The sequence below is a fragment of the Gobio gobio genome (genome assembly GCF_949357685.1).
Source record: "Gobio gobio genome assembly, chromosome: 10".
NCBI classification, from domain to species: domain Eukaryota; kingdom Metazoa; phylum Chordata; class Actinopteri; order Cypriniformes; family Gobionidae; genus Gobio; species Gobio gobio.
In genome coordinates, this window is record NC_137116.1 from 57,834,883 (window position 1) to 57,848,113 (window position 13,231).

Genomic DNA, 13,231 nt, shown 5'->3' on the forward strand with positions numbered 1-13,231 from the left:
GGTTCTTGCTGAAGCTCAAACGTGATGCGTAACATGAGAATGAACCTCATTGGTTCTTGCTGAAGCTCAAACGTGATGCGTAACATGAGAATGAACCTCATTGGTTCTTGCTGAAGCTCAAACGTGATGCGTAACACGAGAATGAACCTCATTAGTTCTTGCTGAAGCTCAAACGTGATGCGTAACACGAGAATGAACCTCATTGGTTCTTGCTGAAGCTCAAACGTGATGCGTAACACGAGAATTAACCTCATTGGTTCTAGAGAAGCTCAAACGTGATGCGTAACACGAGAATGAACCTCATTGGTTCCAGAGAAGCTCAAACGTGATGCGTAACACGAGAATGAACCTCATTGGTTCTCGCTGAAGCTCAAACGTGATGCATAACACGAGAATTAACCTCATTGGTTTTTGAGAAGCTCAAGCGTGATGCGTAACACGAGAATGAACCTCATTGGTTCCAGAGAAGCTCAAACGTGATGCGTAACACGAGAATGAACCTCATTGGTTCTTGAGAAGCTCAAACGTGTTGCGTAACACGAGAATGAACCTCATTGGTTCTCGCTGAAGCTCAAACGTGATGCGTAACACGAGAATGAACCTCATTGGTTCTTGAGAAGCTCAAGCGTGATGCGTAACACGAGAATGAACCTCATTGGTTCTCGCTGAAGCTCAAACGTGATGCGTAACACGAGAATGAACCTCATTGGTTCTTGAGAAGCTCAAGCGTGATGCGTAACACGAGAATGAACCTCATTGGTTCTCGCTGAAGCTCAAACGTGATGCGTAACACGAGAATGAACCTCATTGGTTCTTGAAAAGCTCAAGCGTGATGCGTAACACGAGAATGAACCTCATTGGTTCCAGAGAAGCTCAAACGTGATGCGTAACACGAGAATGAACCTCATTGGTTCCAGAGAAGCTCAAACGTGATGCGTAACACGAGAATGAACCTCATTGGTTCTCGCTGAAGCTCAAACGTGATGCGTAACACGAGAATGAACCTCATTGGTTCTTGAGAAGCTCAAACGTGATGCGTAACACGAGAATGAACCTCATTGGTTCTTGAGAAGCTCAAACGTGATGCGTAACACGAGAATGAACCTCATTGGTTCTAGAGAAGCTCAAACGTGATGCGTAACACAAGAATGAACCTCATTGGTTCTTGAGAAGCTCAAACGTGATGCGTAACACGAGAATGAACCTCATTGGTTCTAGAGAAGCTCAAGCGTGATGCGTAACACGAGAATGAACCTCATTGGTTCTCGCTGAAGCTCAAACGTGATGCGTAACACAAGAATGAACCTCATTGGTTCTAGAGAAGCTCAAGCGTGATGCGTAACACGAGAATGAACCTCATTGGTTCTCGCTGAAGCTCAAACGTGATGCGTAACACAAGAATGAACCTCATTGGTTCTAGAGAAGCTCAAACGTGATGCGTAACACGAGAATGAACCTCATTGGTTCTAGAGAAGCTCAAGCGTGATGCGTAACACGAGAATGAACCTCATTGGTTCTCGCTGAAGCTCAAACGTGATGCTTAACACGAGAATGAACCTCATTGGTTCTTGCTGAAGCTCAAACGTGATGCGTAACACGAGAATGAACCTCATTGGTTCTTGCTGAAGCTCAAACGTGATGCGTAACACGAGAATGAACCTCATTGGTTCTTGCTGAAGCTCAAACGTGATGCGTAACACGAGAATGAACCTCATTGGTTCTTGCTGAAGCTCAAACATGATGCGTAACACGAGAATGAACCTCATTGGTTCTTGAGAAGCTCAAACGTGATGCGTAACACGAGAATGAACCTCATTGGTTCTAGAGAAGCTCAAGCGTGATGCGTAACACGAGAATGAACCTCATTGGTTCTCGCTGAAGCTCAAACGTGATGCGTAACACGAGAATTAACCTCATTGGTTCTAGCTGAAGCTCAAACATGATGCGTAACATGAGAATTAACCTCATTGGTTCTAGCTGAAGCTCAAACGTGATGCGTAACATGAGAATTAACCTCATTGGTTCTAGAGAAGCTCAAACGTGATGCGTAACACGAGAATTAACCTCATTGGTTCTAGAGAAGCTCAAACGTGATGCGTAACACGAGAATTAACCTCATTGGTTCTAGCTGAAGCTCAAACGTGATGCGTAACACGAGAATTAACCTCATTGGTTCTAGCTGAAGCTCAAACGTGATGCGTAACATGAGAATTAACCTCATTGGTTCTAGCTGAAGCTCAAACGTGATGCGTAACACGAGAATTAACCTCATTGGTTCTAGCTGAAGCTCAAACGTGATGCGTAACACGAGAATTAACCTCATTGGTTCTAGCTGAAGCTCAAACGTGATGCGTAACATGAGAATGAACCTCATTGGTTCTTGCTGAAGCTCAAACGTGATGCATAACACGAGAATGAACCTCATTGGTTCTAGCTGAAGCTCAAACGTGATGCGTAACACGAGAATGAACCTCATTGGTTCTTGCTTAAGCTCAAACGTGATGCGTAGCACGAGAATGAACCTCATTGGTTCTAGAGAAGCTCAAGCGTGATGCGTAACACGAGAATGAACCTCATTGGTTCTCGCTGAAGCTCAAACGTGATGCGTAACACGAGAATGAACCTCATTGGTTCTTGCTGAAGCTCAAACGTGATGCGTAACACGAGAATGAACCTCATTGGTTCTTGCTGAAGCTCAAACGTGATGCGTAACACGAGAATGAACCTCATTGGTTCTTGCTGAAGCTCAAACGTGATGCGTAACACGAGAATGAACCTCATTGGTTCTTGCTGAAGCTCAAACATGATGCGTAACACGAGAATGAACCTCATTGGTTCTTGAGAAGCTCAAACGTGATGCGTAACACGAGAATGAACCTCATTGGTTCTAGAGAAGCTCAAGCGTGATGCGTAACACGAGAATGAACCTCATTGGTTCTCGCTGAAGCTCAAACGTGATGCGTAACACGAGAATGAACCTCATTGGTTCTCGCTGAAGCTCAAACGTGATGCGTAACACGAGAATGAACCGCTCAATTAATATGGATTCGTTTTATGATCCCTTTATGAACTTTTGAAGCGTCAAAATTGAAGTTGTGTAGCTGTCAATGGAGGGACAGAAATTTCAGATATCATCAAAAAGATCTTAATTTATGTTCCGAAGATGAACGAAAGTCTTTGGAACGTCATGAGTAGGGTTGGGAACCGAGAACCGGTTCTTATTCAGAACCGAAACTGATTTTTGAAAAATACCAGAACCGCGCGAAATTCCTAAGTTTCGGTTCCGAAAACGGTTCTGGTGCAATGTGTGTGCGAAGCGCTGGAAGCGTATCCTTTCATAGCGAGTGACAGCCAGTGTTGCCAAGTCCATGGTTTTCCCGCTTTCCACTGTTGCCGCAGGCTGTGTTTCATGTCCGCGGGTTGAAGCGATTGTGCAATTGTGCGGGTTTTGTTGTGAAAACCTGGCAACCCTGGCTCACCTCATCATGAATATTAATTACGTTGCCTGCCGCTTCCAGGAGTGTAACGCAGTTCAGCCTGAAAGCCCTCGCGCTTCACATTTACGGTTTTGCGTCAGATATTTTCTCGTTGACCACCAGCATGGCGAAGAGAAAGTCACAAGTATGGATTCATTTCCAAAGAATGAATGATAATGAAGCAAAATGTGAAAAGTTAATAACATGCAAAGGAGGCTGCACTAGCAATTTGACAAAACATTTGCTACAGCACAAAGTGCCTCAGGGCTTACCAGATTTATAGTGTAAGGCATATATATATATATATGTATATGTCAACCGTTGAGTCACCATGGTTTAGGTAAACGTTTAGGCACAATTACCTTTGTAGCCTAATGCTGAATTGCAATTTATTATTTACAAGTTCACTGAATAACTGAATTACTATTAAATTAATATACAACTAATTAATAAATATAACTAATAAATATAATTTATAACTTGGTTTTATTCAGAGACAGAGAGATAAAATGTAATAAGACAATTTTAGAGGTGTTCATTTGAAAAACAATGTGTTGCAAGAATGGCTTAATTAATACTGTAATATATGTACAGTACAGGACTTTTTTGACATTGCCAACCTGTAAATTAATTTTAGAGCAAGTAATAAACACAAAATGGATTGTTTGAGTTGCGTATTGTGCCTTTTTCCTTTACCACAATTTGTTTAATAATTTTAATGGAACCGGAATCGGAACCGGAATCGTTAGGCGGAACCGAAACCGGAACCGGAACCGGAAAATTTCTCACGATTCCCAACCCTAGTCATGAGAGTGAGTAATTAATGACAGAACTTACATTTGTAGGTGAACTAACCCATTAGCATCAGTTATCTGCAGGTTTTAGTTCTGCCCACTTACCAGTGAGACTGCATCTCTTGGTGAGGCCGCTGCTGTCACTTGCGGCATCTTTACTTCCCTTAGTGTATGCGACATCATCTGAAAACACAAAATCATTAAATAAATTATGATAATAAATCACATATGCACTTTACTCAATTATCAGATGTGGACTGAATTCAACCTCAAGTCAACATGAAAGTGTTCACAACAAGAAAGATCATATGTAAACGTGTACTTTGTCATGGCCGCCTAACTGCCAAAGGTCCAGAATTTAAGTCCGTTTTTTATAATAAACAGGTGTTATTTTAAGTAATGATGGCCAATAATTTGAATCCGGACCGGATTCAAACAGGATCAGTAACTAAGTAAATTTACTTGAGTACTGTACTTAAGTACACTTTTTGAGTATCTGTACTTTACTTGAGTATTATTTTTTCTGGAAACTTCTTAATTTAAGTTCACTACATTTGAAAGACAAATATCGTACTTTTTACTCCACTACATTTTTATCAAGGTCCTCGAAGTCGAAAGTCGTTTCTGTAGCAGCTTTGAAAGTCAGTGGGGGATTTTTTTCTTCTTTAAAAGTTTTTTTTTTTTTTTTTTTGTAGACAGCCTATCAGTAATCACTCTTGTAGGGTCATGTGAAGTTTACCAACATTTTTTGAACACTGATCAGTTTATAGCAAAATGGAAGAAGACGGTTTCTCGGCACAGTGTGTGCACCCATGGCCATACTTAGAAAGTGTTTCAGTTTTCTCTAAAGATTAAAGATTAGTTTAGTTGGCATACACTTGACGCATGTCTCATAAAATGTTCAAAAATGTAAATGTCTGGGAGAAAGAGAAGAGTAAACAGTTGGGAGAACATTGGATGTGTATCAGAGTATTGGATCCGTGCATTCAGCCTTAAGGTGACAGCAGCTTTGTAACTTTTAATACATGTTTTGAAATGAGTTTAAGATAGTCGTATGCTAGCATGACAGATGGAGCATCACTGAAGGGCTTAAACCACCATGATGGCATAATGTGCATTTATACAACAATCCAACAATAATAAAATAATGCATTGACATAAAAAAGGAAATTTACTTTAGATACTTAAGTACTTTTAAAAACAAATACTTCTGTATTTACAACTTTCACTTGTAACGAAGTAATATTTGACAAGTCAAGTCAAGTCAACTTTATTTATATAGCGCTTTTCACAAAGTAGATTGTTTCAAAGCAGCTTTACAGTGTTAAACAGGAAAATAATGCAGCATAATTTTATTCAGCCGCATAGCCACTCCGGAAAAAACGCTGATGTCATCAGCCCATCTCAACCATCACACAGCGACAGTGTGGGCTTTAGATCAATAATTCGATCAGTAATTTAGTTTAAATGGTTAATTTAGTTTATTATTTAGATTTATTTCGATGTTTATTTGAAAAATTTAGTGTAGACAAGTAGTACATCTTTGTCCACCTCTGGTGTGCAGCAAAGTATAGGCCAAATAATTAAAGCACCTTTGTTTTATGACCAATTATACGTTAGTGATCCTACAAATGTACATTTAGTGGCTTCTTCAAAACTTCATGTTTCACAACATGAAACAAACACATGTTAGCTTATAGTTCTCTCAGGTGAATTTGTGATTTAAACTTTGTGGGGAAGTTTTGATTATCCATGCCAAATAACAGTGTGTGTTTGGACTGAAAAAGGTGGTACATGATCTTGGTTAGTAATTTGACAACATTGTAGCAAATATGATGTGAAAAAAAGAACCTCCCCTTTCACTAGGCTGGCTATGGGCCTGTTTGTTTACTTCTGTTAAGTCCTATCCTATGTTCTTGTTATTGAATATCCTGTTTCACTTGGAAAGATACATTATGGAAGCATGGGTTGTGAACAGACATTTTTCTGTTTGTTGTTTCCTAACCCTGGAAAGTTGAAACTGTTGGACTATATCAAGCGGCTCCTCTCGCAGTTTCTCCTGAAGCCGATACTGAAGTGAGTTAAACTGCAGTTCATGGACTGGCCACTAGAGACAGACTCCAGAAGGAGCAGAATCTCATTGAGCTCATGTTAAAATGGCCAACTTTACAGCAGAAGAACACATGTTTACAGTCTGGGACAAACTGTGCTTTTGGGCTCTACGGCTAATGTTGCCCTTCATGATGACTGTGGGGGGGGAATGTTTTTATAACTCATTCATTTACATTATATTAAGCCTAAAGTTCTGCATAATTAAGGGCGTGGCCACTTTGAGTGACAGGTGGATTGTCGTTTGTCTGCTGTCTGTCAGTCATCACCTCAGCTCCGCCCACGTCCCGCCTCTTTGCCCATTTTCTCTTATCTGGAGAGACGCTGACAAGATGGCGAGGGCCAGCTCGACCCGACTTTACACTTCAGAACCCTATGGGTGCCGTCACGGACACTACGTCCATATTTTTATTCAGTCTATGGACGATACACAACTGTTCAAATGTTTCTGATTAGTAGATTTCATGTTTTTTGTCTCTTATGCTCATAAAGGCTGCATTTATTTGATCAAAAATACAGTAAAACAGTAATTTTGTGAAATATTACTACAATTTAAAATAACTATTTTCTATTTCAATATATTTTAAAATGTAATTTATTTCTGTGATCAAAGCTGAATTTTCAGCATCGTTACTCCAGTCTTCAGCGTCACATGATTGAGGCAATTTTGATGAATAGAAAAATGTATTTGAAATAGAATATTTTGTCTTTACTGTCACTTTTGATCCATTTAATGCATCTGTGTTGAATAAAAGTGTTAATGTCTTTAAAAAAAACAAACATTTTAAATGGTAATGTATTAGCAGCGCTTAATTTACATTTGTTTTTAAACCATGAAGCTTCCCGATCCACCAACACATGATTTATATAATCCATGAAACAACAAGAACAAGAGCTTGATGTAGAGGCAATTGTGTGCTACTCAATAAATAAAGGTCAGCCAATCCTATCACGCTCCTACCTGAGCGTTAACAACCCATAAATCTCCTTATAGTCAGTAAAGATGGTTCAGCTGCCCTTAAGGCCAAAAGGCTAAACAAACCAACATCACCCAGACTGTTAGTTTAAGAGGTCACAGGCTCAAAACACCACAGCACTGCTTTAACAGTGAAGAAACACACATCTATGAGTATTCAAAATCAGCGATTGTTATATAACACACACACAGCATCAGCTCTGAAAGTCACTGCCGAGTAAAACTGTCATTATGGGTCAGGATAACTCAATTTTCCAAGTCTATTAAAACTCTGAAACTAATTTGGAGCAAGCCACTCCAACGGCCCTGGTTGTGTCGACACCAATCCCTGATGTAGGTTAAACGGATGATGTTCTAACAATGCAAATGGAGGCTCAGTCAGGGCCTATTTTCAGGCTTTTATTTATAGAGGCCACAGCGGCTCCAGTTGTCAGCCCTCGCTCAGCTGTGAACAGGCTTTTCCAGGACCAGCAGGGCTGGAGATGAAAACCACACGGCCCAGGATCCAATGAATAAATGGGTGGGCCTCCTCTACCCTGACCCCGGGGCCAGAGATTCAGACAACTGCATACAGGACCATAGTGGAGCCACCCAACACATGGCCTGGGACAACAACCTGCACAACTGATCCTCTGGCAAAGATTACATTATTAGTGGTTTGATTTAAAGTAAAAGTATGAGGAATAAAATGTATGTTTTACTGTTTGTGAAGAAGATTAAATTAACTGTACACGATGAAATCATTTCAAACCTGCTTAATAAAAACAAAATTACCAATAATCAAGTCAAGTCTCTTCACACACAGATGCTTCAGCTTCTCACACTGATTATAGGAAATTAATTTTGTTTGAGATGAAAACTAAAGTCAGTTTTTGATTCATTTCTGTTGTAAAAACGGATTTCAAAATGTAAAAACGCATGTAAAAAAGAATTATTATTATTATAAGTGTGAATCAAAAAATTAAAAGCGCATTTAAAAAAAATAACAAGCATGATTTCATCTCTTAAATGTCTTAGTGTGTGTTTTGGTCATAATTTAGACTTTTTTTTAAATTTAATTTCAGCTTTTTATTTCATAAATAGGATTAAAAATTAATTTTGACTTTAAATCCAAAAGTCCTAATTTCAACTGTTCATCTCTCAATGACTTAGCATGTCATATTTTTGACTTTTTATCTCACTATTGTGACTTTTAGAATCATATTTTTGACTTTTTTATCTTATAATTATGATTTAGCATGTTGTATTTTTGACTTTTTATCTAATAATGAGGACTTTTAAAATCATATTTTCAACATTTTATCTCTTAATTTTGACTTTATGATAATTGAAATGAGCTGATCAGTAATATAGTTGAATATTTAGTGTCCCATTCAGTTCCATGGTAAATATAAAAGTACCACAAAATACCATCGGATACCATAGTACCACTGTAGTACATGTTTGAAATGGTACTCTTGATACCTAAAGAAGCTGGGTGTGAAAATATTTACATTTTGCAAGTTTCAAAAGTTTGGGGTCAGTACAATTAAAAAAATATATATATTAGAAAATAATTAAAATAAATTAATACTTTTATTTAGCAAGGACTCATTACATTGATCAAAAGTTACAGTAAAGACATAATGTTACAAAAGACTAATATTTCAAATACAACCCCAAATCAGAAAGTTGGGACAGTATGGAAAACGCAAATAAAAAAAAAGAAGTGATTTCTAAATTTACTTTGACTTGTATTTCATTGCAGACAATATGAACACAAAACCAAACACAACCCCAGACCATGACAGACCCTGGCTTCTGGACTTGTTGCTGGTAACAGTCTGGATGATCCTTTTCTTCTTTGGTCCGGAGCACACGGCGTTCATTCCTCCCAAAAAATACCTGAAATACTGCTTCATCTGAGCACAGTACACGTTTCCACTGTGTGATGGTCCATCCCAGATGCCTCGAGCCCAGAGAAGTCGACGGCGCTTCTGGACACTGTTAACATAGGGCTTCCTTTTGGCACAGTACAGTTTAACTGGCATTTGTGGATGTAACTACGTATTGTGGTGCTTGACAAAGGTTTGCCAAAGTAGTCCTGAGCCCATGTGGTGATATGGCTTCTAGATGAATGACGATTCTTGATGCAGTGCCGCCTGAGGGATCGGAGATCACGGTTGTTCAGCTTAGGCTTGCGCCCTTGTCCTTTACGCACTGAAATTCCTTACAGATTCCTTGAATCTTTTAATTATGTTATGCACTGTTGAATGTGAAATATCCAAATCTCTTCCTATCTTTCTTTGAGGAACATTGTTTTTAAACATTTCAATAATTTTCTCACGTACTTGTTGGCAAACTGGCGATCCTCGGCCCATCTTTGCTCCTAAAGGATTAGACCTTTCTTGGATGCTGCTTTTGTACCAAATCATAATTACAATCACCTGTTGACATCACCTGTTTCAAATCACATCATTATTTAACCATTTTACCTCATTACTAGCCCTAAATTGCTCCTGTCCCAACTTTTTTTGAAATGTGTTGCAGGTCTGAATGACAGGAAAGGATGCATATTTACAAATGACATGAAGTTGACCAGACAAAACATGAAATATTTTGTGTTCATGTTGTCTGCAATGAAATACAAGTCCAAGTAAATTTAGAAATCACTTCTTTCTTTTTTGATTTGTGTTTTCCATACTGTCCCAACTTTTTCTGATTTGGGGTTGTTAAAATAATAATCAGCCAATTAGAAGGATCATGTGAATGAAGATTGGAGTGAAAATTCAGCTTTGATCACAGGAATAAATTACATTTTACAATATATTCAAATCGAAAATGGTTGTTTTATATTGTAATAATATTTCACAATATTACTGTTTTATTATATGTTTGATCAAATAAATTCACCCTTGGTGAGCAGAAGAGACTTCCTTCAAAAACATCCAACAATTTTTCCAACCCCAATTATGACAAATGAAATAAAAAAGAAAGGGATTTGGAAAAATGATCAACACGACTCACCACTATTGTTGCGAACCTCTCTCCTAAAGCCACACAGCATCATGGGAAAATCACCATTCCATTCGGCCAACTACAGTTTAGATACTAACTAAATTGACCAAATGGTCCGTGTGTTAAAGCGCACACATGGAAATGAACATATTAACCAATCCAATTAAGCCACACCGCATGTGTAACTTCCGTTAGGATTCCTTAGATATACTCATAGGAAGAATCTTCTTTTATGGAAGACAAGAAGAATAGATGAATCCATTCAGGGCAGAAGATTCAGATCTCATCTGGTTTTATCTACAGCTGATCCTGTTGCACAGATCCTGTTCCACAATTTCTCCAAGAAAATGTGCAGAGCATCTGAATCTCTGCAAGGTACACGTGAGCGATTGTAAGAGTGTAATGCATGAATGAGTGACTGAAAAAGTGTGATTATTCCTGAGTGTCACTCCAATTTGCTCTTTCCAAACAGCATAACGGGGTCTCGTTCTCTTGCCAATCCGCACATGTCCAGTCTCCAGTCAGTCACACAATGTGATCCGCGCGGATTCAGTCCTGGGTTTCTGAAGCAGATGGTAGTTTATCCAGAGAGGACAGCGCTGCAGTATGGGAACGTATCTGAACGCTCCAGTGCTTCACACAGATCAGCCCCGGACAGAAGGAACACTCGCTCCTCTCCTCTCCTCTCTTCTCCTCCCTCCTTTCTGCTGCTCCTCCCTCACTTCTTGAGCTTCTGACTGTTTTCACACGTGCTCTTTCTTCCAGCACTGGCCTATTAATCATCTCCGTTCACACACACAGTCTTGCACATAAGTATCTTCCGACCAGCAAGCTAATGTAGACAGAAATATTAAATGCACAGCCAAACCCCCTGACTACTCTCTCTCAGCCCCCACGTGCCTCACACACACCCACACACACACACACACACACACACACACACACACACACACTTCCTCCTCCTCCCTGTCTGTCTGTCTCCCTCTCACGTGCCCTTTCCCTTAATTTAGCAGCTGAGCGTCTAGTGTTAAATTTAGCCAACTAAAAAATGTAGATGTGATCAGTCACTAGAAAATTTTGAATTGGAGAAATGTTTTATAGTGAAACTGTATGGTTGGTCCAATTAAATATTTTAAATTGTTGTAACAATTGTTTATATCTCACTGTCCCAAAAGACAAAAATGACTAAAAACATAAATATATTAAGCAAAATACAGAAACAGACAACAGGGTTGACATTTTATCACATTACTTTATTAACAAGTAAATTCCAAAACAGGATATTTGGGTGAAAATACCTTATTTTCAATAAGGAAAAACTCTGAATATTCAAGAAGTTTTTTGCATAACAGGAAAACACGGCACTGCAAGCTAAAAACCTGCAAATAAAAATAAAAACTAACATTAATGGCAAAGTTTCCCGGCATCACATCTGGCAAGAGACAGAACAGAAGTTTCTTCATTATATAATGAGGATGAGACGAATGAATGGACATAAGAAAATCACGAGCTTGACGTGTTTGATATTAAAAGGCAATAACTCAAGCCCTGAAAGAGGCCGACGCCAAACGCACCGTGTTCAACAGTCGCATGCCGCACATATCACACAAATGACTTCATTTCCTTATTACCTATTGTTTTAGACATATACGACATGAGGAAAATAAAACTATTGGCTACCATTAGATAATTATGTGGTAAACGAGAACACACGCATGAACAATGAATGCATGAACTTGTGATTCTACAAAATGTCTTTTAAACTTCATAACCGGTCATAAAGCAAAACTCTGGAGAATAATTTCAGTGCTAAATACTCACCAACGTCTTTGTGAGATGAATATCTCTATTCTCTTGGGAAAGTGTGTTTCGGTCTTCAGCACCTGCTGGATCGGCTCCGCATTTGAAATCTCCACAGGAACGGTTTTCTTCAAGTGCATTTTGCGCATGCGTATACCGTTTTTCGGACATAGGACTTGTTCAGCCAACATGGATTTTTCACTTCGACTTCATAGATTGACTGAGCACAATTAAATATGTTCGGTGAATATACAATTTTAATTTTGAGTGAAGACCTTAAGCTATGATTAGTACAATGCATCTTTTTGCATTTGGAAGTCATTTATTGGGCCAATATGTAATGATCAATTTGCACAATTTTTAAGTTATGGTTATTGAAAGAGTACATGCACCATTAAAACACAATGTTACGAGTGAGCGAGCTGACTGTGACAAGATGGCCGCCAGGTGCGGACGTCGACCTCCATTGGCCAGCAGCGCCTTTATTATGTATATCTATGTTCAGGACTATTATCAAACATGTAAAGTTTAGGGCAGATCGGACATTATGTGCCTGAGTTACAACAACTTCCTGTTTCGGGGAGTTAATCGCATACATTAGCACTTAGCCTAGTGATTTAACGTGTTTCTAGCATGTTTGGGACTTCATGGCATATTTGAATATATTTCTGGGAGTGCATTACAGTGTAAAACATGCCATTTCCATTCTTGCAACACATTGGTCAATAAAGGTAGAATAAATGCATACAAATATTTGTTTTATTTAATATTTAATTATTGGAGGTTTGCATAGTACTCTGATTTTGCATTTTACTTATTTTAGTCATTTTGAGGAGTACTGAATCTTTTTTTGCAAGTGAGGTTAATAAATAAATGCTCACATTTAGTCTAGAACTACAATAACCCTCATGTTTACTCACAACACCTCTGCACTTTCTCTCGATTCTTCTCAACATGGGGGCAGGAGAGCTGTCAGTCAAATAAATGTGGAAAAGTAACGTTGTTGTACATTTGAACAGTAATGCGTAACTTTACTGGTTACTTGAAAAAGTAATCTGATTACGTAACTCAAGTCACTT

General features: G+C 38.7%; 1 protein-coding gene across 1 annotated transcript in view; it reads right to left on the reverse strand.

The window, feature by feature from the left end:
• The window catches only part of grip2a (glutamate receptor interacting protein 2a), a 79,905-nt gene extending 68,847 nt beyond the window's left edge, over positions 1 to 11,058 (reverse strand). Inside the window, exons 1-2 of the mRNA XM_079827297.1 lie at positions 10,362 to 11,058; positions 4,376 to 4,453 (exon numbers count right to left, since the gene is read on the reverse strand). Of these exons, the coding sequence (XP_079683423.1) occupies positions 4,376 to 4,453; positions 10,362 to 10,404 (121 nt within the window). The 5' untranslated portion in view covers positions 10,405 to 11,058. The remainder of the gene's footprint in view (positions 1 to 4,375; positions 4,454 to 10,361) is intronic.
• Between the last annotated feature and the right edge of the window lie 2,173 nt (positions 11,059 to 13,231).